Source organism: Salvelinus namaycush, chromosome 10 (assembly GCF_016432855.1).
Source record: "Salvelinus namaycush isolate Seneca chromosome 10, SaNama_1.0, whole genome shotgun sequence".
Classification (NCBI taxonomy): domain Eukaryota; kingdom Metazoa; phylum Chordata; class Actinopteri; order Salmoniformes; family Salmonidae; genus Salvelinus; species Salvelinus namaycush.
In genome coordinates this window covers 32,148,417-32,170,613 of record NC_052316.1, presented here as the reverse complement: position 1 = coordinate 32,170,613, position 22,197 = coordinate 32,148,417, and the positions used below count along the sequence as shown (strand labels likewise).

General features: G+C 40.3%; 1 protein-coding gene across 2 annotated transcripts; it reads right to left on the bottom strand.

The window, feature by feature from the left end:
• Nucleotides 1-556: 556 nt before the first annotated feature.
• On the bottom strand, nucleotides 557-20,065 carry LOC120054957 (volume-regulated anion channel subunit LRRC8C-like). Of its 2 annotated transcripts, none has more exons than XM_039002746.1 (7): nucleotides 19,896-20,065; nucleotides 15,366-15,511; nucleotides 7,554-7,943; nucleotides 4,530-5,137; nucleotides 3,970-4,291; nucleotides 3,526-3,888; nucleotides 557-3,267 (listed from the first exon to the last, which is right to left on the bottom strand). In XM_039002746.1, the coding sequence occupies exons 2-7, from the start codon at nucleotides 15,501-15,503 to the stop codon at nucleotides 2,701-2,703; spliced, it is 2,388 nt and encodes a 795-aa protein (XP_038858674.1). In that variant the 5' UTR covers nucleotides 15,504-15,511; nucleotides 19,896-20,065; the 3' UTR covers nucleotides 557-2,700. The 2 variants fall into 2 exon arrangements, with proteins under 2 accessions (XP_038858674.1, XP_038858675.1); XM_039002747.1 differs by having other exon boundaries at nucleotides 15,366-15,508.
• Nucleotides 20,066-22,197: the final 2,132 nt, after the last annotated feature.

The following is a 22,197-nucleotide window of genomic DNA, read 5'->3' as shown; positions in this document are numbered from 1 at the left end:
GCTGGCAATGTTGTGTGTGGTGATTGTGAGGCGCTATACAAATTCCACAGTCACAAGATGGACTTCAAATAGGCCTATGGCACGTCAAGGGAACTGTAGCCTACTGTTCAGATGAGTTAAATGGAAACTGAAATCTGAACACTGACTGTAAGTCTATAACCTCTCACATAGACGTAATATTAACTCCTGTAGAATTACGCATTTATTTAAGTAAAATGATACATCAAATGTAAGCAAAATTTGAACTTGGGAACAAGAGTGGAGAAATTAGATTTCTTTCTTTCAGCATCTTGAGAGAATGTGAATGCGCAGTTAGATAGTGTCTGTAGAGGTGATATCTTTATCATAAAAGCTGACAGTAAGCTATTTCAACCACATAAAATATGCATCCAAGCTGAACTGAAATCTTATCAGAAACATGTTGGGTCATTTTCACACTTTTCTATTTCCTTAGAACCGGTCAAACTGATGTAATTTGGAGATGTTGCACAGAGAATCTTTTTTACCCATGTCAACTAGATTGAAGCATTATTTCTATCAATGTATGACATTATTCTGGTGATCAAAGGTTTATTTAGTCTTCTAGGGCAACATATAGGCCTAATGACAAGTTGAATAACAAATAGCCTACCAAAATGTCTGAAATTATAAGCAGAAACATATCTAAATCAGGCAAAACAGAATCCTGCACCCCCTGTCAAATCGTTCCGGCATCTCACACTATCCTACAGCACATTGTTTTATATTAGCAAGTTAGATATTCACTTTATCACATATAGACGGGCGGTTGCGGATGGGTTATTAGTAATTGCGGGCAGGTGCGGATGAACAACGCACCATTACAAAATATACCTTTCCTGTGACTAATTATATTGTTAAGAACCATTTAATTACATCACAAAGCCATATTCCCTTCTGACATGAAGTAACACTTAGACATATTACTCAAAACATACAGCAAATTGGCCAGTGTTACCTAGTGTAGATTTTTCAGTGTAACATTTCTAGTGTTGATTCAGGAGTTAAATTAAATCTGAAATTAACACTCAGTAGTGTAAAATAACCCCAGTGTTAGTGTTTATATCCAATGTTAAGTGTGAGAATGTGATTGTGTCTGTTTTACTCTCTGTCAGTTTTACTCTGTGGAGAGTAAAACATTCCCAATAAAACCATGCCCATCATTATCACATTTCCCAGCATGCTCTACTGGAGGGAGTCATTTTTAGGATTGTTTTTAATATCTGTGTTTTTGCATGTACATTGATTGATTAATATTATTGTACACAAATACGATTTTTAAATAACATACATTTTTCTCAACTAATCCAATCAGATGGATGCAATAAATGCAACTATTACTTAAATGGCTGTTCCAGTTTAAATGGTTTAGATAAGGGGTGGGAAACTCGGGCCCCAAGGGGCCTGATTGGAGTCAACATTTTGCCCTAGCTAATTTAGAACGTAATTAGTTTAATCAGCTGTGTTTGCTAGGGAAAGGGAAAAAATGTGACACCCATCTGGACCCTGAAGACTGGAGTTGCCCATCCCTGACTTAGGTAGTCTCCTCACAATGTTCCTAACCCTTACATTCATTCTGAATGATTAAAAATCTGGTTTCGTATAGGAATTACATCACTTTGCAAGCCTGCATAATGTGACTTGCAGATGTGGCCTCTAAACCAGGATTGTCCTAACACCACTGTGTTAGGGTAAAACTTGGCCATGAAAGTAAGGCCTTATATATTTAATGTATTGTCCTAAAGCATTACATTTTAATGATAACATTCACCTCTAGTGGGAAGTCCACAGGAGTGAAATTAATAAATTCAACAACCATGTCTCTGCCACTAACAAATACTGTCATGTAAATCTACAATTAACTTGAAAAGGCAAGGCACTGGGAAATTATATTGGAGGTGTGGCTTAGTTGAGGCGTGGCTTTAAATTTGTTGTTTTTGGCACCCATGAATGGAAGTGTTGTATCAGTTTAAGTGGTCTATGGTTATACTTATTCAAATTCGAATATGTCTGCTGCCAGTCCTGAAGTCTTTGTAAATGCTTACATAAGAACAAGTAGTATTAAAGACGTCATTGTTATTGTAATCTCCTTAATCCAACACCAGCGACCTTGTCAACAGATACAGACCTCTTTGCGTAATGGTTAAAAATACTATATAAGGTGTTATTGCATAACACCATTGGTGTAAACTATATACACTTCCTGGTGTTAAAAATACTATATGAGGTGTTATTGCATAACACCATTAGTGTAAACTATATACACTTCCTAGTGTTAAAAATACTATATGAAGTGTTATTGCATAACACTAAAAGTGTTAATCGTGTGGACCCGTATAGAAAGATTGTCACTGTAAGTGTTGATTTAACACTGGAGAATTTGCTGTGCATGAATATCACAATTTCCACCCCAGAACAGTATACTGCTTAGAGTTTGATCATGATAAACTAAGTATACAGTAAAATCTACAATTTTGGTAGACTATGATTGTCAGATTAAGACAAGATTGGCATTTTCTTTTTGCACATATAAGTAACTTGCTTTGTCCGAGCCAGATAGGCCCATAGGGCAGGAGCCAATCTCCTGTTTATGTAATGTGAGGCAGCTTGATGTACAAGTACACCCCCTGGACAGGATGCTAATGTATCGCAGGGCCTTTTGCACAGATTCTGTAAGGCATTTCACTCAGCCTTCATTTTGTCTCTGATATCCGAAGGCAAGGTTTCAAACAGGACGTCCTCCACCACTAGGCCGCCACGCTTCAACGCCCGGCAGAACCGCAGCTCTGGAGGCAGGAGCTCAAAATGGTTGCCCTTCAGTTCCAGGTGTGTCAATAGAACCAGGTATGAGATCTTTGGTGAGAGCAATGACAGCGTATTCTTGCCCAGCTTGAGGGTTTTGAGCTTCTTGCAAAAGAAGAGCTCATCTGGGAGGTTCTCGATCTTGTTGCACGTGACAGAGAAATACTGAAGACTCTGTAGGACGCCAATCTCCGGCGGAATGAACCGGATGTCGTTGTTGGACAGATCCAGGTAACGAAGCTTGTTGCATAAGAACAGGTGCGAGGGCAAGATCTCTATCTTGTTATGACTGAAGTAGAGGCGCTCCAGGCTGCCCAGCTTCTTGATGTGCTCAGGGATGTAGCAGATACTGTTGTGCCAGAGTTTCAGGCACGTCAGCTTGTGGAGGTGCTGGCAGCTGACTATCTCCTCAATGGAGCGCAGGTTGTTTTCCTTCAAGTCCAACTCCTGTAGAGTTAGAGTTATACAAATGTATTTTAAGTGTCACTCCACAATATTACAGGAATTGGCAATACATATGACATATTTGAAGTCAAGAAAACAGCCCAGAACAGAGTTAGCTGGAGATGCACCTTTAAGGCCCTTTGCTCAACTAGGAGCTTAAAGGAATAAGTCATTACATATTTAAAAAACACATTGTGGACCACTCAGTGTGGAGACACTGTAGGCGAACATAGCAGGCGGTCAAAGTATGGCATATCATACCTGTAGGTTCGTGAGGCTAAATACAGCATGTGGGATGCGTTCCAGGTCACAGTGCACCAGCTCCAGTTCAGTCAGGTTCACCATCTTCTTCAGGTTGTTGAGCATCACCAGCTTGGTGCCATCGTTGTAAACGTACAGTCTCTGCAGGTGGCTGGACACGTCCACGATGGACTGGGGGATCTTTGTAAAGTTACTTTTGAGCGACAGGGTCTTCAGATTCTTCAGCTCCCTTAGAGACTCCAGAACCACATTCTTAGAAGCGTCAGGACTCAGTGAGCCAATGAGGTAGAGCTCCTCTAGATTCCGTAGGTGGTACAGCCAATGAGGCAGCTCCCTGCTGTCATCAAACTTTACCCTGAGCACCTTACATAAAGATGGAACGATACTTTATTAATAAAAAATAAATAAAAACATGCCACACCAAAGACTACCAGAATAGCATACCTTAAGGTTATCCTTGAGGAAGGAAGTGGCTGTGGTGTGGATCTTTAAGCAACACTGATACAGAGACAGCTCCTGGAGGTTTTCCAGCTGGGCGATGGAGGCTGGGATGGATACGTTGTTGATGATCTCTAGCTTCAGGGATTGGAGCTCTGTCACCTCGAAGATGGTGTCTGGGAGCCCAGACAGCATGAAGAGCTGCAGCTCCAGTCTGTTGTTATGGTTGGTCAGCAGTCTCTGACGCAGCTTCTCTGGTGTCCACACGTGGTTCAGGTTCAGCTGTTTCAGTTTGTTCTCACTGACCTCAGACAGGAACACTGCGAACCTGAGAGAAAGAAAGAAGAAGAATACGTTTTTGTCCAATGTAGACAGATATGCCATGGAAACTTCTGCTTTTGTCTTCTGCTTTATTCCAACTCCGAAAGGTTGGAGCAGAGGGTAGCCATACAACTGCACCCGAATGGTTTGTTTTACAATTGGAGGCATTACATACCTATCAACAGCAACGGAGAGCTGAATTACTTGAAACAATTTACAATTTTCAAAAAATATATATTTTACACCTTTTGGAGTACAGTGGGTCGTACTGGTCGATCATGTGCAGCATGAAGGCAAAGTCATTCTTCACGTCTGGGATGTCATCGATTCCCGTTTCTTGCCTCACGTATTCAAAGGAGTACTCCTTCAGCGAGCGGTAGAAGAGCCAGTAGGAAGTGTAGAGGCAGGTGAATCCGTACACAGCCACGAAGCACAGGTAACAGTACGACAACTTAGAGAACAGGTGGGCCATGGTGTGATTACAGGAGAAATGCTTATATCCCGTCATGTCCTGTATGTCCACACTGCACTTCACTGTGATCTGCACCTCAGAGACTAAAGCACTGTTATACGCGATGATGAGGAGGAACTTGAACACTTTGAGAACAGTCTGGCGAACATACATAACATAGAGGATGTCCCCCTCTTCGACGTGCAGGCGGAACTTCTTCACCTTCTCAAACAGAGCTTTGGCCTGTTCTCCTTCCTTCTTATCCAGGGCGCTGGCTGTGGGCTTGTCCACTACGATCTTCTCTGGGATGGATTTGAGGGACTGGGTCTTCTCCAGGCTGTCCAGGTTCCCCTCTACAGACACGTTGAGGATCGCTTTGCTGGCACTGTTGTTCTTGTTGTCCTTGAATGAATAAATTAATGCATTTATTAATTAATGCATTTTATTTGAAATATTTCAAATATATCCAATATAGGGCTGTTTCCAGGAAACAGATTGAGCCTAGTCCTGGACGAAACAGAATTTTGAAAGGAGATTCTCCATTGAGTTTTCAGTCCAGGCCTAGGCTTTATCTGTGTACAGGAAACTGCCCCATAGTTTCCTCAGCCATTTGACTACAACAATACATACAGTTGAAGTCGGAAGTTTACATACACCTTAGCCAAATACATTTAAACTCAGTTTTTCACAATTCCTGACATTTAATCCCAGTAAAAAGTCCCTGTTTTAGGTCAGTTAGGATCACCACTTTATTTTAAGACTGTGAAATGTCAGAATAATAGTAGAGAGAATGATTTATTTCAGCTTTTATTTCTTTCATCACATTCCCAGTGGGTTAGAGGTTTACATACACTCAATTATTATTTGGTAGCATTGCCTTTAAATTGATTAACTTGGGTTAAATGTTTCAGGTAGCCTTCCACAACATTCCCACAATAAGTTGTGTGAATTTTGGCCCATTCCTCCTGACAGAGCTGGTGTAACTGCGTCAGGTTTGTAGGCCTCCTTGCTCGCACATGCTTTTTCAGTTCTGCCCACAAATTTTCTATGGGATTGAGGTCAGGGCTTTGTGATGGCCACTCCAATACCTTGACTTTGTTGTCCTTAAGCCATTTTGCCACAACTTTGGAAGTATGCTTGTGGTCATTGTCTATTTGGAAGACCCATTTGTGACCAAGCTTTAACTTCCTGACGGATGTCTTGAGATGTTGCTTCAATATATCCACATAATTTTCCTACCTCATGATGCCATCTATTTTGTGAAGTGCACCAGTCTCTCCTGCAGCAAAGCACTCCCAAAACATGATGCTGCCACCCCCGTGCCTCACGGTTGGGATGGTGTTCTTCGGCTTGCAAGCTCCCCCTTTTTCCTCCAAACGTAACGATGGTCATTATGGCCAAACAGTTCTATTTTTGTTTCATCAGACCAGAGGACATTTCTCCAAAAAGTACGATCTTTGTCCCCATGTGCAGTTGCAAACCGTAGTCTGGCTTTTTTATGGCGATTTTGGAGCAGTGGCTTCTTCCTTGCTGAGCGGCCTTTCAGGTTATGTCGATATAGGACTTGTTTTACTGTGGATATAGATACTTTTGTACCTGTTTCCTCCAGCATCTTCATAAGGTCATTTGCTGTTGTTCTGTGATTGATTTGCAATTTTCGCACCAAACTACGTTCATCTCTAGGAGACAGAACGTGTCTCCTTCCTGAGCGGTATGACGGCTGTATGGTCCCATGGTGTTAATACTTGCATACTATTGTTTGTACAGATGAATCTGGTACTTTCAGGCATTTGGAAATTGCTCCCAAGTATAAACCAGACCCGCGGTCTACAATTTTTTTTGGAGGTCTTGGCTGATTTCTTTTTATTTTCCCATGATGTCAAGCAAAGAGGCACTGAGTTTGAAGGTAGGCCTTGAAATACATTCACAGGTACACCTCCAATTGACTCAAATTATGTAAATTACCCTATCAGAAGCTTCTAAAGCCATGACATAATTTTCTGGAATTTTCCAAGCTGTTTAAAGGCATGGTCAACTTAGTGTATGTAAACTTCTGACCCACTGGAATTGTGATACAGTGAATTATAAGTTAAATAATCTGTCTGTAAACAATTGTTGGAAGAATTACTTGTGTCATGCAAAAAGTATATGTCCTAACCGACTAAAACTATAGTTTGTTAACAAGAAATTTGTGGAGTGGTTGAAAAACGTGTTTTAATGACGCCAACCTAAGTGTATGTAAACTTCTGACTTCAACTGTACATATATACACTGCGTGTACAAAACATTATAAGCACATGCTCTTTCCAAGACATAGACTGGACCAGGTGAATCCAGGTGAACGCTATGATACCTTATTGATGTCACTTGTTAAATCCACTTCAATCTGTGTAGATGAAGGGGAGGAGACCAGTTAAAGAAGGATTTTAGAGCCTTGAGATAATTGAGATTGTGTATGTGTGCCATTCAGAAGGTGAATGGGTAAGAAAAAAGATTTAAGTGCTTTTGAACGGGGTATGGTAGTAGGTGCCAGGCGCACCAGTTTGTGTCAAGAACTGCAACACTGCTTGGTTTTTCACGCTCAACAGTTTCTCGTGTGTATCAAGAATGGTCCACCACCCAAAGGACATTCAGTCAACTTGAGACAACCGTGGGAAGCATTGGAGTCAACATGGGCCAGCATCAGCATCTCTGTGGAGGGGTGGGTTCAACTCAATATTAGGAAGGTGTTCTTAATGTATTGTACACTCAGTTTACATACAAACATATATCCATTCATACATACACTACATACTGTACAAACACATACCAACAATACCTTCTCCTCTGGGTTCTCTCCAGACACCTCAGACAGAGCTCTAGTAGTCCAGGGGGAGTCGAAGCACTTTCCCAAGATGGAGATGAAATGCTCTATCTTAGAGCTGGAGCCTGGGAACTTGAACCAGAAATTGCTACACACCATGAAGATGAGGGTGTGTATGAGGACTAGGTAAGGGAAGTACTTGGCGTACCAGTGCAGGGCTTTCTCGTAGCACATCTGGTTTATGAAGCTGTACTGTTGAAGGTCCAGGTTGGTTTTCAGGCCCATCATCTCATGCACATCCTGCGACACAACAGGTGAGACCAGCTCGGTTTTATTTGGTACGGGTATTGTTTGGTTCGCCATTGACATTCTCTGTGGAAGGCAGATGATTTTGTCCTGGACCACCTGAAAGAAAAGAAACATCAAAAAAGACATTCACAATAAAGCAAGCACAAATGTAAGATGACAATACAACTGTCAAACAAGACCCAATGATGGCAATATATACACAATATCACAGTAACTGAGTAGTAAACAGTTCTGCAATATTGAAATTCTTCACTGATTGTAAAATTCCTAAGATTTTATTAGGCACATTTATTTTTTTGCTCTTTTTTATTTTATAATAACGAGCTAACCCACTAGGCAATTACATTGAATCAACGTGGAATAGATGTTGAACTGACGTCTGTGCCCAGTGGGAAAGTGAGAACAATTTCCAATGAATTCATTACAAAAAAAGTATATTACAGTAACTTAGATACACAATGATAATACAAACAACAGAGGGGGATATCGGATGTTATTTCTCATTTCCTTCTGTGACAACGTTGGTAGGACTGTGACTCAGACAGGAAATGACCAATTTGTGTTTTAGCCACCGCAGACTAAAGAGGGAGTCAGACTCATTGTAACGCTATGCAATACTGTACCACCAAATGATATGTTATTCTTTGACCTACCATTGCACTTTTATAACACTTACAACATTACCAATTGTTCTACTGCAATTATAAACTAATCATGAATGTGTTGATGTATATACAGTTTATTTTTCTTCAGCTTTGTAAATATTTGCTTTTCTTATGAGCCAGACCAGTGACATAGCCTAAATACCATGTGGTTCCTGAGGCAGAGGACTCTGTCTGGAAAATTTGTCTGAAGAAAATGCCTGATCAGCTGGAAAAGGGGGAGGCTCTCTCTCTTTTAATGCAGGACAGGAGAAATTAAAAGTCAGACTTGCTGAGTATAGTGTTGTGTCTTTGGCATCATTAAAAGTGGTGACTGTTATTTTATCAAATCAATTCTCTGTAATTATTATTACGTGATTCAACTAATAATGTAAATGTAATTAACTAGGAAGTCGGGGCACCACGGAAAATCTTCAGATTACAAAGTTATAATTTTCTGAATATAACTCTTCAGATATTTTAATATCTGATCAATTAGTCTTCTATTAATTATTATTTACCTCACGTCAGTCTCATTCCAAACGTCGTAAATTGTTGGTTATCTGCAGGAACCCAGCCTAAACTATGAATCATCCATACACCAATTGGCTTAATCATTTATTTACTAACTAACTAAATAATCACAGAAATGAATAAACAAACAAACAGTAGATATTGCTTACTAACAAGGATAGGGAAGATTCCCAAGTGGGCTAAGCCGATATGACGGCTTGGTGGACAAAGGTAAGTGGGTGTGGACTGAGAAAGAAGCGGGAAAGACAAAAGGGATCACTTCACACAGTTGGTAATTATATTAATTGAAATGCTAATCCTTTGCACACAACGCTCACTCATTCAGGAATAATTGCAATCAATATATATTTACGCCCATGTGTCGTTGTGATCTTCTCTGTTGGAATCCGGTCCGTCTGCTGGAGAGTTCATCCGAGTCTCTCTCTCTCTTTCTGTTTCCCTGAAGATCAAAGTCTTTCGAGGTTAGAATGGATACTTCAGAGTACCATTCAGAAATGTTCTCATAGATAGATGTTTCAGCGGTTGTCGGTATTCTCGTCCCAGGTTTACATAATTTCTAGCTGCAGACTAGTAATTAGTATCTAAGATTTGCTCTTATTCTGTAAGGTGGGGAAATGATTGACGAGTTTGTCAAGGTATTCCGCGCACCAAGCGGGCGGAGAGGGTTGGGTTCCTCCTGTGGGGAAATTGGGGCCGAAAGGCCAAGAGGCACGCTTTGGCTTTGTTGGCCAAGAGGCACCATATTACTCAGTGCCGAATGGCCAAGAGGGGAAGACTGAGGGACACATGAGGGAGGCAAAGTCTGAAACCTATCGTCTTTACTGCTTTGAGTACAGGGCTCCGGTTGCTTGGATAGGTAGTCACGCAGTAGTGCGTGACCATTCTGGACTTCCTCCAGATGGTACCTAAGGGTGGTGGTCTGCTGCATTGCAGAGTCCACTTGAGCACTTAGAGTACTGATTTTGGACATGTGAGTGTCGCACTTGCTCCTTTCGGTCTCAAACTTATCTGTCATTGTTTGCAGATAGAGGTCTTGAGTACGAAGCAAGAGATTCAGTGATGAGATTTCCTCCTCTTGCTTAGAAATCAATATTTCCATCTTCATCACCTGAGTTCTCTCATCATTAATTTGGTCAGCGACTTCAATGAGTTCTGCTGATTTGTCATCCAACTAAGTCATTGTGTTTATTAACTGATCGTCTTTGGTCTGCAGCATGTTGAGTAGAACATTGTTACTTTGAGTAGCATTCAACAAAACTGCATGCATGTTATCAAGTTGAGCGCTCCTGTTTGTAGATAACTCGTCAGATTTATCTAATTTGGCGTGGACATCATCGTATTTAGTTTTGGCTAAATTGAGTTGTTCCTGTAGCATACAATTTTGTTCCTGTAGAAGAAGATTTTGTTGAAGAGTTTGTGCTCGTTCATCATCATACATTTTCACAATTACATTTAATTGTTCAGTTTTCAAAACGCAGTAGCTAGCAGCCATAGCTAGCAGAATCTTTCCCTTTTCTGCATTTGTCATTGGTTTCCTGGTTCTCTCCACTTGTCCCTTTATGTCTACCGTTACCTGCTCGTGCTTCAGCAGTGCACTGTGGTATTGGACCGATGCCAATCTCGGATGGCAAGATATCAGGGCTAGACTGGAGAGAACCTTTACGAGGCCTGCGCCCGATGGTTGATTTTGGAGAGCGTTGTTCGCCATGTCTGCTGTTTTTCCGCTAATGGCATAATTAGGGTTGGTATCGCTGCTGAGGTCAGAGATGAAACATTTTATGGGTGAGATTCACTAATTAGCGGGCGAGTGGGGACTACCCCCTCTGATAGCTTGCACATTATTAGAACATTTGAAAGGGGAAAAAAATCATATTTTTCCAAAGTTTGGTTTTGGAATACGTTGGAAGTTGCAAAGACAATTTTAATCTATTTATAGATGTTAATGAACCATCAGTACTGTACCAGTAATGTGGGAGTTGGACGTGAATGAATTTGCAAAAGCAAATTGTATTGATTAATCAATGATAATGATTAATCATACATGGATAGGCTATCTGGGAATTAAACTTGAATTAACCTGGGAAGTTGGTTCATCTAGGTTACTATTGGAAAGTTTAAAATGTCTCATTTAATTGGAAGAACCTTAAGGTATGTTCGACAATTTAACTTATTAAATTGACTGAGACAATGTTATCCAATCAATTGAGTGTCTGGATTATCATAAGTGTAAACAGTAGTTTAAATATTGGGGTACATTCACCACTAGTTTCACATATCCCTAAGGCCAAAGCCACATGGGATTCCCGCTGGACGCGGGACTTCCGTCAGTACTGGGGTTAATTGAATGTGCTTTGCAAAAGCATATTTTACTGATTGATCTATTTTAATGATAAATTAAACCTGTATAGGCTATTTGGGAATTAAACTTTAATTAACCTGAGAGCATTGTGACATTTTAGAAAACCACTCAATTTGTATATTATTTAAAAGATCCACCTGAAAAGGGAAATCTGGCATTTATACATATTAGTTATATTGAATGAGACATCGATATCCAGTCAATTGCGATTGGCTGGATATCTTAATGTGATCCACGTTTGGGTGTCACCTAATTCTTTTACAAGAAATGTACTGGCGATTCTTCACCACCAGCATTCGCAGAAAGCTGAAATCAAATGGAAGTACAAAGGGCGGGACTTCCGTCGCGCAAAGCAGAGGAATTTCAACGTGACACAGGAAAAAGAAAATTATGTTTTCCCTTTGTTAGCTTAGCATCTCGTGCTAAGCTAATCCTATTTGTACAGAAATCTCACTTCCAAGCACAAACTAGGGTGGTTTTACTTATAACGTCATTACGTTCAAACCATTTCCCTGCATTATTTTCGCGATGTTTTAACCGGAATGCGCGGCAAACAACGAAATGCACCGTGTTCTACTCGCCTGGAAACACGAGAGAGAAAGATAATTATTAGTCAAGCTAATATCTACTCAATTTCAAATCGGCTGGCTCTTTGTCCTCGCTCGAGAAATTAATCATGACTGAGCCTACCCGGTTCTGAAACGCGGGAGGCAGAAATAGCCCACGTTTGGCCAAACGTTTATTTTTCAAATTTCTATAAGAATCTGGATTGTATCCTAGCGCTAGAAATGTATTGCTAACGTTACCCACTGGCTACGTCAGAAACCACTGCAATTCTTATACAGCACAAGAGATTCAATACCGCATTGAACAAGGTTTTTACTAGCGACGTCTCACATTAACCCATTCAGCATACTTTGCTAGCATTATATAACCGAAGCGACACGATACATAAAAACAGATACACATGTGGCCTACCCGCACTGACAAATCTATCCTCTAATTTCTAACCTTCCTGGCTCTATGCCCTTGCTTTAGAAATTAATATTGACCGACAGAAATAGTACCGTTTAGCCTAACAGACTAAATCTGTAATTTACAGCTCATTGTTCTGACTCTATCGACACCGGAGGCACACCCCATAGCTTGTTCAAATGGAAACACACACACAACCAATCTGTATATAACGCAGTCTGTTTGTACAATTCTGTTTGCACAATTGATATATACATAATTCAACAGTAAAGTCTCGTTCTATATTAGATGCCTCACACGGGGCACCATAATATGTAGTGCCTTTGGCATCATTAAAAGTGGATTATTATTTACCTCACGTCAGTCTCATTCCAAACGTCGTAAATTGTTGGTTATCTGCAGGAACCCAGCCTAAACTATCAATCATCCATACACCAATTGGCTTAATCGTTTATTTACTAACTAACTAAATAATCACAGAAATGAATAAACAAACAAACAGTAGATATTGCTTACTAACAAGAATAGGGAAGATTCCCAAGTGGGCTAAGCCGATATGACGGCTTGGTGGACAAAGGTAAGTGGGTGTGGACTGAGAAAGAAGCGGGAAAGACAAAAGGGATCACTACACACAGTTGATAATTATATTAATTGAAATGCTAATCCTTTGCACATGAACGCTCACTCATTCGGGAATAATTGCAATCAATATATATTTACGCCCATGTGTCGTTGTGATCTTCTCTGTTGGAATCCAGTCCATCTGCTGGAGAGTTCATCCGAGTCTCTCTCTCTTTCTGTTTCCCTGAAGATCAAAGTCTTTCTTTCCTCAGGAGGGGGTTTTATTCTTAACAATAGGAAAGGGCTGTTCCATGACGCCAGATCATGTCTGTGCTCACGGGAGCGGGCCAATGACTTAGTTAAACTTTAAAGGGAATACAATTCTCTCACATTAAAGGGTTAACATCACATTACATAATTTCACAAATAGTTTCATCTTTACTCATTCATTTTATACAAGAATTAGATGCAAACACCATAATTGAGAAATGTACACATTCAGAGATATAGTTATGTGTATTTCCTGTCCTTAGTGAGGTCACCAAATGAAACACACTCAACATAACTGTCCTTTAAGTGACCACGGACTCTTCCCACATTCTCACAAGTGGACATATAGTTTTATTTTCATATTTTGGGGATTTAAGAGTTCGGCCACGTCAAATCCTCTGTTCACTCTGTGGTCTCTCTTTCAGTATGGCCAGGGGGAGAGAGTCTCCGCCAGGAATTTACGACCTGAGATAACAGAACCTGGGTGTAGGAGAGAGTGAGAGGGGGAAGCCACGATCTATACCCAGAAAGGACCACGTCATGACAACAGAGATCAGCAGAATTCTACACACCCTGGTCCTCTCTCTCACACACACACAAACACACACACACACACACACACACACACACACACACACACACACACACACACACACACACACACACACACACACACACACACACACACACACACACACACACACACACACACACACACACACACACACACACACACACTTCTCTTTCTCACTCTCCTGATCTCACTCTTGATCTTTCTCTTCTTTTACTTTCTCTCCCTCTCTCTGTCTCTCTCTCTCTGTCCTGCTCTCTTTCTCTCTCTCTCTCTCTCTCTCTCTCTCTCTCACTCTCTCTCACCCTCCCCCTTACCGTCCATCTACATGAGGTAGCTACACTTGTGTGTGTAAAGCTAAAAATGTCCCTTTGGCAGAGCCAGTGTTTACCTCCACTACTGTAAACTGAGACAAACAGTCCCATAATACCAGGAAATGTATTAATTAGGGACAGTGCTGTCTGCTTTGACTAGGTTGCGGTTTAGTTCACCATGTAAACTACCAATGTAAACTAATGAGGGTCGTCAGATGGGTCGTGTTTGGAAATCACCCACTATTTACAAACTGTGAAAGCAGTTTTTCAAAATAGTCATTATTTTTGTAGTGACCCTTCCCTTGGTTCAAGGGACAACACGGGATATTCTCACCCCAATAAACAAGTTCCTGTCAATGGTGTTTTGTGCTTTTCTAAAAAATAATTACTTATAATCTACAAGGGTTTATAGAGGAGAAGGTAGCGGCTCGGGTTAATCCTTACAATTTCACGTGGAAAAACATGATTTCACGAGTAGTTTCATGTAGATTCATTATCACATTTTGCTTCACATGTTGTCACATGTTATAACATTAACTTCACATAAAATCACATGTGAACAGATCAAAATGTGATTGTGGAACACTTCACATGTGATCATGTGAAATTCATGTTTTTTTTCGTAAGGGAGGGCTCCACCCTCTCTCTCTGCAGCTGGTCAGAGTGGTGAGGGGAAGGGAAGTGACAGCCCACTGGTCGCTGGAATCATGGCTGTGTTCCAGATGGCTCTGGACAAAAGAAGTGTACTACGTATATAGGGAATAGGGTACCATTTCGGATGAAGCCCATGTGTTTATGAAGACGTGGTGGGGCAGGCGGGGGAGACATTTTTGGTGCGCAGTGTCTGTGTGAGTGTGTGTATGTGTGGAGTGCAGGAATGTCTTCCCCTTTCCGTTGGTAAACTCCCGCTATACTGTGCAGCTTACATGAACCCAACACTGGGCTGTTTGTGACTACAGGACAGGACACAGTAGATCTACAGAGCAGTGAATTAGCAAGTTACTTTAAAGGCTAATATCTGCTATAACATCCTAACGACACAGCACACAAGGCATACTGTGTGAACTACAACATATTTCTCATTATGTCATCAATTCAACCACTTTTGCCCCACTAGGTATAGGACTTATAATTATAATGTGTATGCACCTTGTTCATTAGATAGTCAGGCCTTTTGGACACTCTGAGGCAGGGAAAGGAGATATTGTGCGGTTTGAAGATACTGACCTTGTACTGTGCATCCGAACACTCAGATCATGAGCATGATGACAGAGAGGTAGTCTGTGCACTAACCTGTAGGGTGCATCCGAACACTCCGATCATTAGCATGACCACAGAGAGGTAGTCTGTGAACACATCCCACCAGGGCTTCAGAACCCGGAATGCTGGCTCCTGCTCTGAGAACTGCCGGAACTCCGTCACAGGAATCATGGCTCCTGCTGAGACAGAGATTTAGGGATTGTTTGCAAACAATGTATTTATAAACAATATATAGCTTCAAAATATATTTAGTCCTTTTATGTGCCAATCTTTACAATCAAAGCTCAATTTTTTTATTTGAAAGTGGTTAAATTTCTCCATCCCCATCCATTAGCTTTTTATCAAACCAAGTGGCAGGGCTGCCTTTTGGTTGAAAAAAAAGCCTGGAAGCTCCATTTAAATGTATATGTTCAACATGGCCAGCTTCTAGACTAGTTGAACACGCAGGGGGAATTGTAGGGGGAAATGTAGCTAGCCTTCACAAGACAATACTTGGAACTAATTAGGGCTACACTCACACTGACAACCCAATCACACTCCAGAAACATATCCATAACGGTAAGCATCACCTTCCGTATAACCAGTCGGTCTCTTGTTTGTCAAACAAAATAGCTGCCAAATACAGCAGGCCCCAATATGGCCATTTTTGTTTAACATTCAAATACATTTAGCTGGAACTGTGAATAATAAGGTTTCCTTTATGTGTGGGGTTTGGGTGAATTAAACTCTGCTTCCTGTCATGCTGTTAAACATGAAAAGAAACCATGTTGCACCTATACCTCCATACATGAACATGTGTGTCAATTCGTACTGGTGATACTGTTGATGATTTGACTGTACAACAATAAACCGAGGCATGATTTTGGCAGTTGGTCTAGATCAAAATTTCATAGCTGACATACACTAAACAATCTGCCTGTTAGGATGGATAACTGAATCATAACATAATATATAGAGCCATGCTAGTAGCATCATCAAGGCCTTACAAGCGCCTCTCTCTCTCTCTCTCTCTCTCTCTCTCTCTCTCTCTCTCTCTCTCTCTCTCTCTCTCTCTCTCTCTCTCTCTCTCTCTCTCTCTCTCTCTCTCTCTCTCTCTCTCTCTCTCTCTCTCTCTCTCTCTCTCTCTCACACTCACACTCACACTCATCAACAACATCTGAGTCAGAGGAACATTCTTCAACATTAAGACAAAAGGATGTCATATGTTTTTCCTATGATAATCTCTTATTTTGGAAAGTTATTTCTCAAAGCATGAGTATGATTCTACTCTGTTTGCACATTAATAAAAATGTTAAACAATACAACCAGAATAGTAACCCACTGGGCACAAACTGGTTAAATCAAAACTGATTACATTTACAAAAAATCATGAAGGTAATGAATTATCAGGAATTTTTGTCTTTTTTTCACACAACTTTCACCCAACTTTTCACCCAACCCTAATAAGATGGTTAACATTTTTGTTGATTTCATTTTGACTTCACGTTAGTTGACAACTGAATCAAATGTAAAACAAAACTAGACGTTGAACTGACGTCTGTGCCCAGTGGGAAGCATTTTCATTAGTTGGCATGTATAGGTTACTCTGTAAAATGTCACATTTACATGATATAAGTATGTATATAGGCTACTTACGTATAAATATATGTATGTGTATAAGTATGTATAAGGACACAACTAAATAATTCATAGATGTATCATATTCTAGAAGTTAGATATACTTGACTGTGTTTGTTTGTCGATGGTTTTAATTTTGTTCGAAATTCAAGGATATACAGTCTTCAGCACTAAACAACCACACAAGTGTATAGTCTATCAAAACATATCTCAAGAGAGCTACAGCTAAATATGTGAGACTTTTAATAACACAGCTGCACTGTTTAGATAGACCGCTGTGCTAGAAACAAACAACCATCTTTAACCAGAGTCGGAAAGCCTAAAACTTTGTCTCAAAGTCACAGATATACTGATTTTACTGTGGAAACTAGACCTATAGTTTCATCTCTATTGTCCTTCATACAATTGAACACATTGTTTCCTTGAGGAGTTCCTGAGATATGGAAATAATGCATGTATGTAACTCGACATGAAGGATGGAAGACAGTTCAGGTTCAATACATTTATTTTTAACATGACACTTAACTTGTATTATTGCAAATGTATACTGAGTATACCAAACATTAGGAACACCTTCCTAATATTTAGTTGCCCCCCTTTTACAATCAGAACAGCCTCAATTTGTTGGGGCATGGACTCTACAAGGTGTCGAAAGCATTCCACAGGGATGCTGGCCCATGTTGACACCAATGCTTCCCACAGTTGTATCAAGATGACTGGATGTCCTCTGAATGCCACACAAACACAGTCCATGACTCAATTGTCTCAAAGCTTAAAACTCCTTATTTAACCTGTCTCCTCCCCTTCATCTACACCAGTGGTTCCCAAACGTTTTATAGTCCTATACCCCTTCAAACATTCAACCTCCAACTGCGTACCCCCTCTAGCACCGGGGTCAGCGCACTCTCAAATGTTTTTTTTTTGCCATCATTGTAAGCCTGCCATACACACACTCTACGATACATCTATTAAACATAAGAATCAGTGTGAGTTTTTCTCACAACCCGGCTTGTGGGAAGTGACAAAGAGCTCTTATAGGACCAGGGCACAAATAATAATATAATAATCAATAATTTTGCTCTTTATTTAGCCATCTTAAACCTTATATGTTCATCAAAAATTGTGAATAACTCACCACAGGTTAATGAGAACTAGTACTAGTTTTGATTCACCTGCCTGTTTGCCTACCTGTGTATGATCATTGCCTACCTGTAACCACAATTCCTGCCTTCTGCGAAGGTGAAATTAACACCTGCCGCGCTCTGCGCGTGAATCTACACATTTTTCTCCCTGAGTATTCATTACAATTTGTCATTGTGTTGTTATTTAGCTGAACACTCACCCAAATGTATAGCCCCGGTGGAAAATATAAATGTACTGTTTGAAAATGTTTAAAAAAAAATGTGAATCACATTTTTATTTGGTGTTCCCCCGATGGCATTGTACCCCAGTTTGGGAATTCCTGGTCTACACTGATTGAAGTGGATTTAACAAGTGACATCAATAAGGGATCATAGCTTTCACCTGGTCAGTCAATGTCATGGAAAGAGCAGGTGTTCTTAATGTTTTGTATCCTCAGTGTATATTGTATAATACAAATGTATATGAAGTTCCAATGGGTATAAGGCATTAGTAAACACTCTGTATCGGTTTAACTCCAATCAACTACAGTGGGAAAAACTGTACATAGCCTTTGATCATTTTTTGAAAATTATTCCTCCCTAGCCTAGATAGGTTGTTTGCTTTGTCAACTCAGTGAGCTGGCCTGGATGTCTGGGCCGCCTGCGTTTTATCCTTTGCCTGGCTCTTCCTGACAGGAAACTCTGCAAATCTCCAACACTGACTTATTGGGCCTGCCCAAAACAGACTATGACTGTGTCCCAAATGGCACCCTATATAGTGCACTACTTTTGACCAGAGTGCTCTCGGGATACAATATATAGGGAATAGGGTTCCATTTGGGACAGACATGAATGTCTGGATAGATCACACCCAGTCCCCAGTCAGTCCCAAGGATAACACATCCTGTCCAAGATGGGTTTATTAGTTAGGAGGACCATGGAAAAACTATGTAGAAAATATTAGACTCCAGGATCACTTTGAGAGAATAGGGGGGGATTGTAACAATAGGTGTTAAATGATAACAGTAAGTGACTTGGGACATCTTTTAATAACTTGTACAATGAAAATCCCAAATATCATATACTACCAGTACTTTTCAACTACATACTGCAAACTGCGGAGCCTATCGGCTAACCTTAGAGCCAACTTCTCTTAGTTCACCTTCAAACCACATAATAGAAGGTAACAACATTGCATCTCTAGATAAGATTAAGATAAATATGACCCCCCTCCCCCCCAAAAATGTATAAAACATAAACCATTCCCTCTCCACAGGGTACTGACAAACTCAAGGGTTTAGTATTAGGGTATACAGTATATGGCTAATTTATGGTGTGAATTCTCTGCCTTCCATAAATAGGCACTCATACTGCTAACCAGTTATTCATATGGAGAATAATATTTAAGAAACATTTTTCATCTTCTTTCCTTTTCGGGAAGAGGGGGGAGGGGATGAGGGAATAGGTGATATCATTATCCAAACTTGAGAAATTCCCACCACGTTTCATATTTCTAGCCTTTAAACAAAATAATAAAGCCTATGTGTGGGTTTAAATCTAATTGAGATACAGAACATGGCATATGCCTAACTCAATATTAGCATTATTCAGAGGCAGTGTCAGCTAGTGCAGGAGGCTCGGGTTACATGGGCTATAGACAGGCCAAAGTTAAAATGTATATTTATATTGCTATGCAAACATGGCAACAATGTCTAGGCTAATTTACAGTTAAACCGAAATACAATGTAACGAAATATGCGCTATGAAAATAACATGTACATTCATCATCAATCATGTAAGAATACAATAACAAAATGTGCCTTACCCTAGTGATATCTGTCTGACAGCCTAGATTCTATAGCGGTTTGTCGATGGATGTTTTTTAGGGCAGCAGCGGCAATCATGTCCTTGTGGATCTGGCGTGGTCCTCAGCTTTCCGTTATTTCTGACTGCAAGCTAGTTCAATGTTCCTGTCTGTTCGTGATGCACAAAGATTGTAGCCTACTGACTGACTGACTGACTGACTGACGCGGTCAGGGCGGGGACTAGCCGATTTACGTGTTGGGCTCGTTAGAATAACCGAGGTTAAGACAGTTTCAAGTTCGATATTCGACGGATATTCGCGCTTTCAAACCTCAATAGCTTTCAAACCACTTGAGCCAGAGACTCCAAATAAGTGTCATGATGTTAGAAAAATTGCGCACAACATTGCACAGGTCTTATTTTCACGATTTAGACATTAATTTGCTTTCCAAAGCTAATAAACATGTGGAAATGTGAGCAGCGTCTTGTATTCCAAGTTGAAATAGTTAGGGAGCGTGAACAAAGTACAAACTTTCTTTTACATTCAAATTTCAATAGCTCCTTGATCATGTGACATACTTACGTCAAACAAGGTTCAGAATGTCCACTGACTACTCTTCTATATTGCACACCCTTTAGTTTGTCAATTTTCATCTCACAAGATTTTACATGAATTTTTCTAAATGTAAAGTTTCAAAAGCTCCTAGGTCGTGTGACCTAATGACGTCAAACAAGGTTCCGTATGTCCACTGACTATACCCTTCTATATTGCACACCCTTTAGTTTGTCCATTTTCATCTCACATGGTTTTCCATGAATTTTTCAAAATGTAGAATTTCAATAGCTCATTGGTCATGTGACCTACTGACCTCAAACAAGGTTCAGAATGTCCACTGACTACACCTTCATATTGCACACTCTGATGTTTGTCTACTTTCATCTCATGCTATTAGACTTAAATATCTAAGCTTTGCAGGCCTTCATTTTACATGGGTGTTTTAAAAAAAACGTATAAGTCAACAAATGTTCCATCCTCGCAATAACTATCTTTCACATGGACACTGAAAAGATCCACAAATGGCTGTATGTGGAATGGATCAAGGACAGGAGCGGTGTTCAAACAGAGGTGCTTAAAGGAAGGCACACAGGTAGGCTTCATGAAAAACACTGTTTCATATGCTCTTTTTAATCACAGTAATAGGCAGTGATTTGTAAGTCACTGTGAGCTTGATAACGTGAAAGAATCCTTTTATTAGCATCACTTTCATATACTGTACATTAAGACAAATCCTTCTACGTTGAGTATTAGAACGCAGTTTGCATAACATAGAGAGGAGTATCCCATAGCCAGATAGCATTCGCTATAAATTATCGTTCAGTTTGGTCCCTAAAACGAGGTTCTAATCTCATTCCTGGTACTTCATAGCACACAAACATTACTTCATGTTCTCTGGAATGCTCTTTAGGTTTTATCACCCAAAGACATCGTAAATCTCCTCTGTCAGTGCTATCTCATAGAGGCCCATCCTCAGTGGACCACACACGCAATAGTTAACAGAATACTCTATTCTGTCGAATAAAACAACCATTATAATGCAATACAAGCATTATAACATAATCTTGCAATTTTCCACGACAACAGAAAGAGAAGGAGGAATCGGAACACGCTGCATTCAAATTCAGGTCTTAGTTATTCCATTGTACTGGATCTAATACATATTAGCATTTAACATACATTCATAAGTGTAATACTTTTTTTATGACATACTGTGAAAAACTCTCTTGGCTGCTGGCTCTGTCACTTTCAAACATGCGCAGAGCAGACTTGAACCACAGGGGTTCTCTGTAAAGAGAGAGTAATCCAAAAGGCACAGACAGACCCCTTGACTTTCAATTGGCACCATTGACCTGTATGTATTCTCTCCTGTTTGGCTCTGTGGTGCACAGTCTGGCAGTCTGACTAAAGTGCCAGAGGTATGAGGAGAGACATCCTCCTTTGTATTTATGGGAACAAATACTTCCTAACAGTTTGGATCCTATTCTTGGACAGTTAGAAGACACAATGCATCAATGCAAAAAAAAAAAAAATACTAATTACTGTCCATGAGTAACCTCAACCTTGTGGGTCTATGGGTGTTTGGGCCAATAAAGTGCCAACTCAATTCTACCACTGACTAGTCTCTCATGCCCCTATGAACGGGGACACAGGGCAATAGTTTTTAATCTAAACCAGCCCTTTTTTACTGGAGTACACTAACCCCTAATTGGGGCTCTTTTCTTGACACATAGTAGCAGTTTACCAGATAACAAGTCAAGAAGAACAA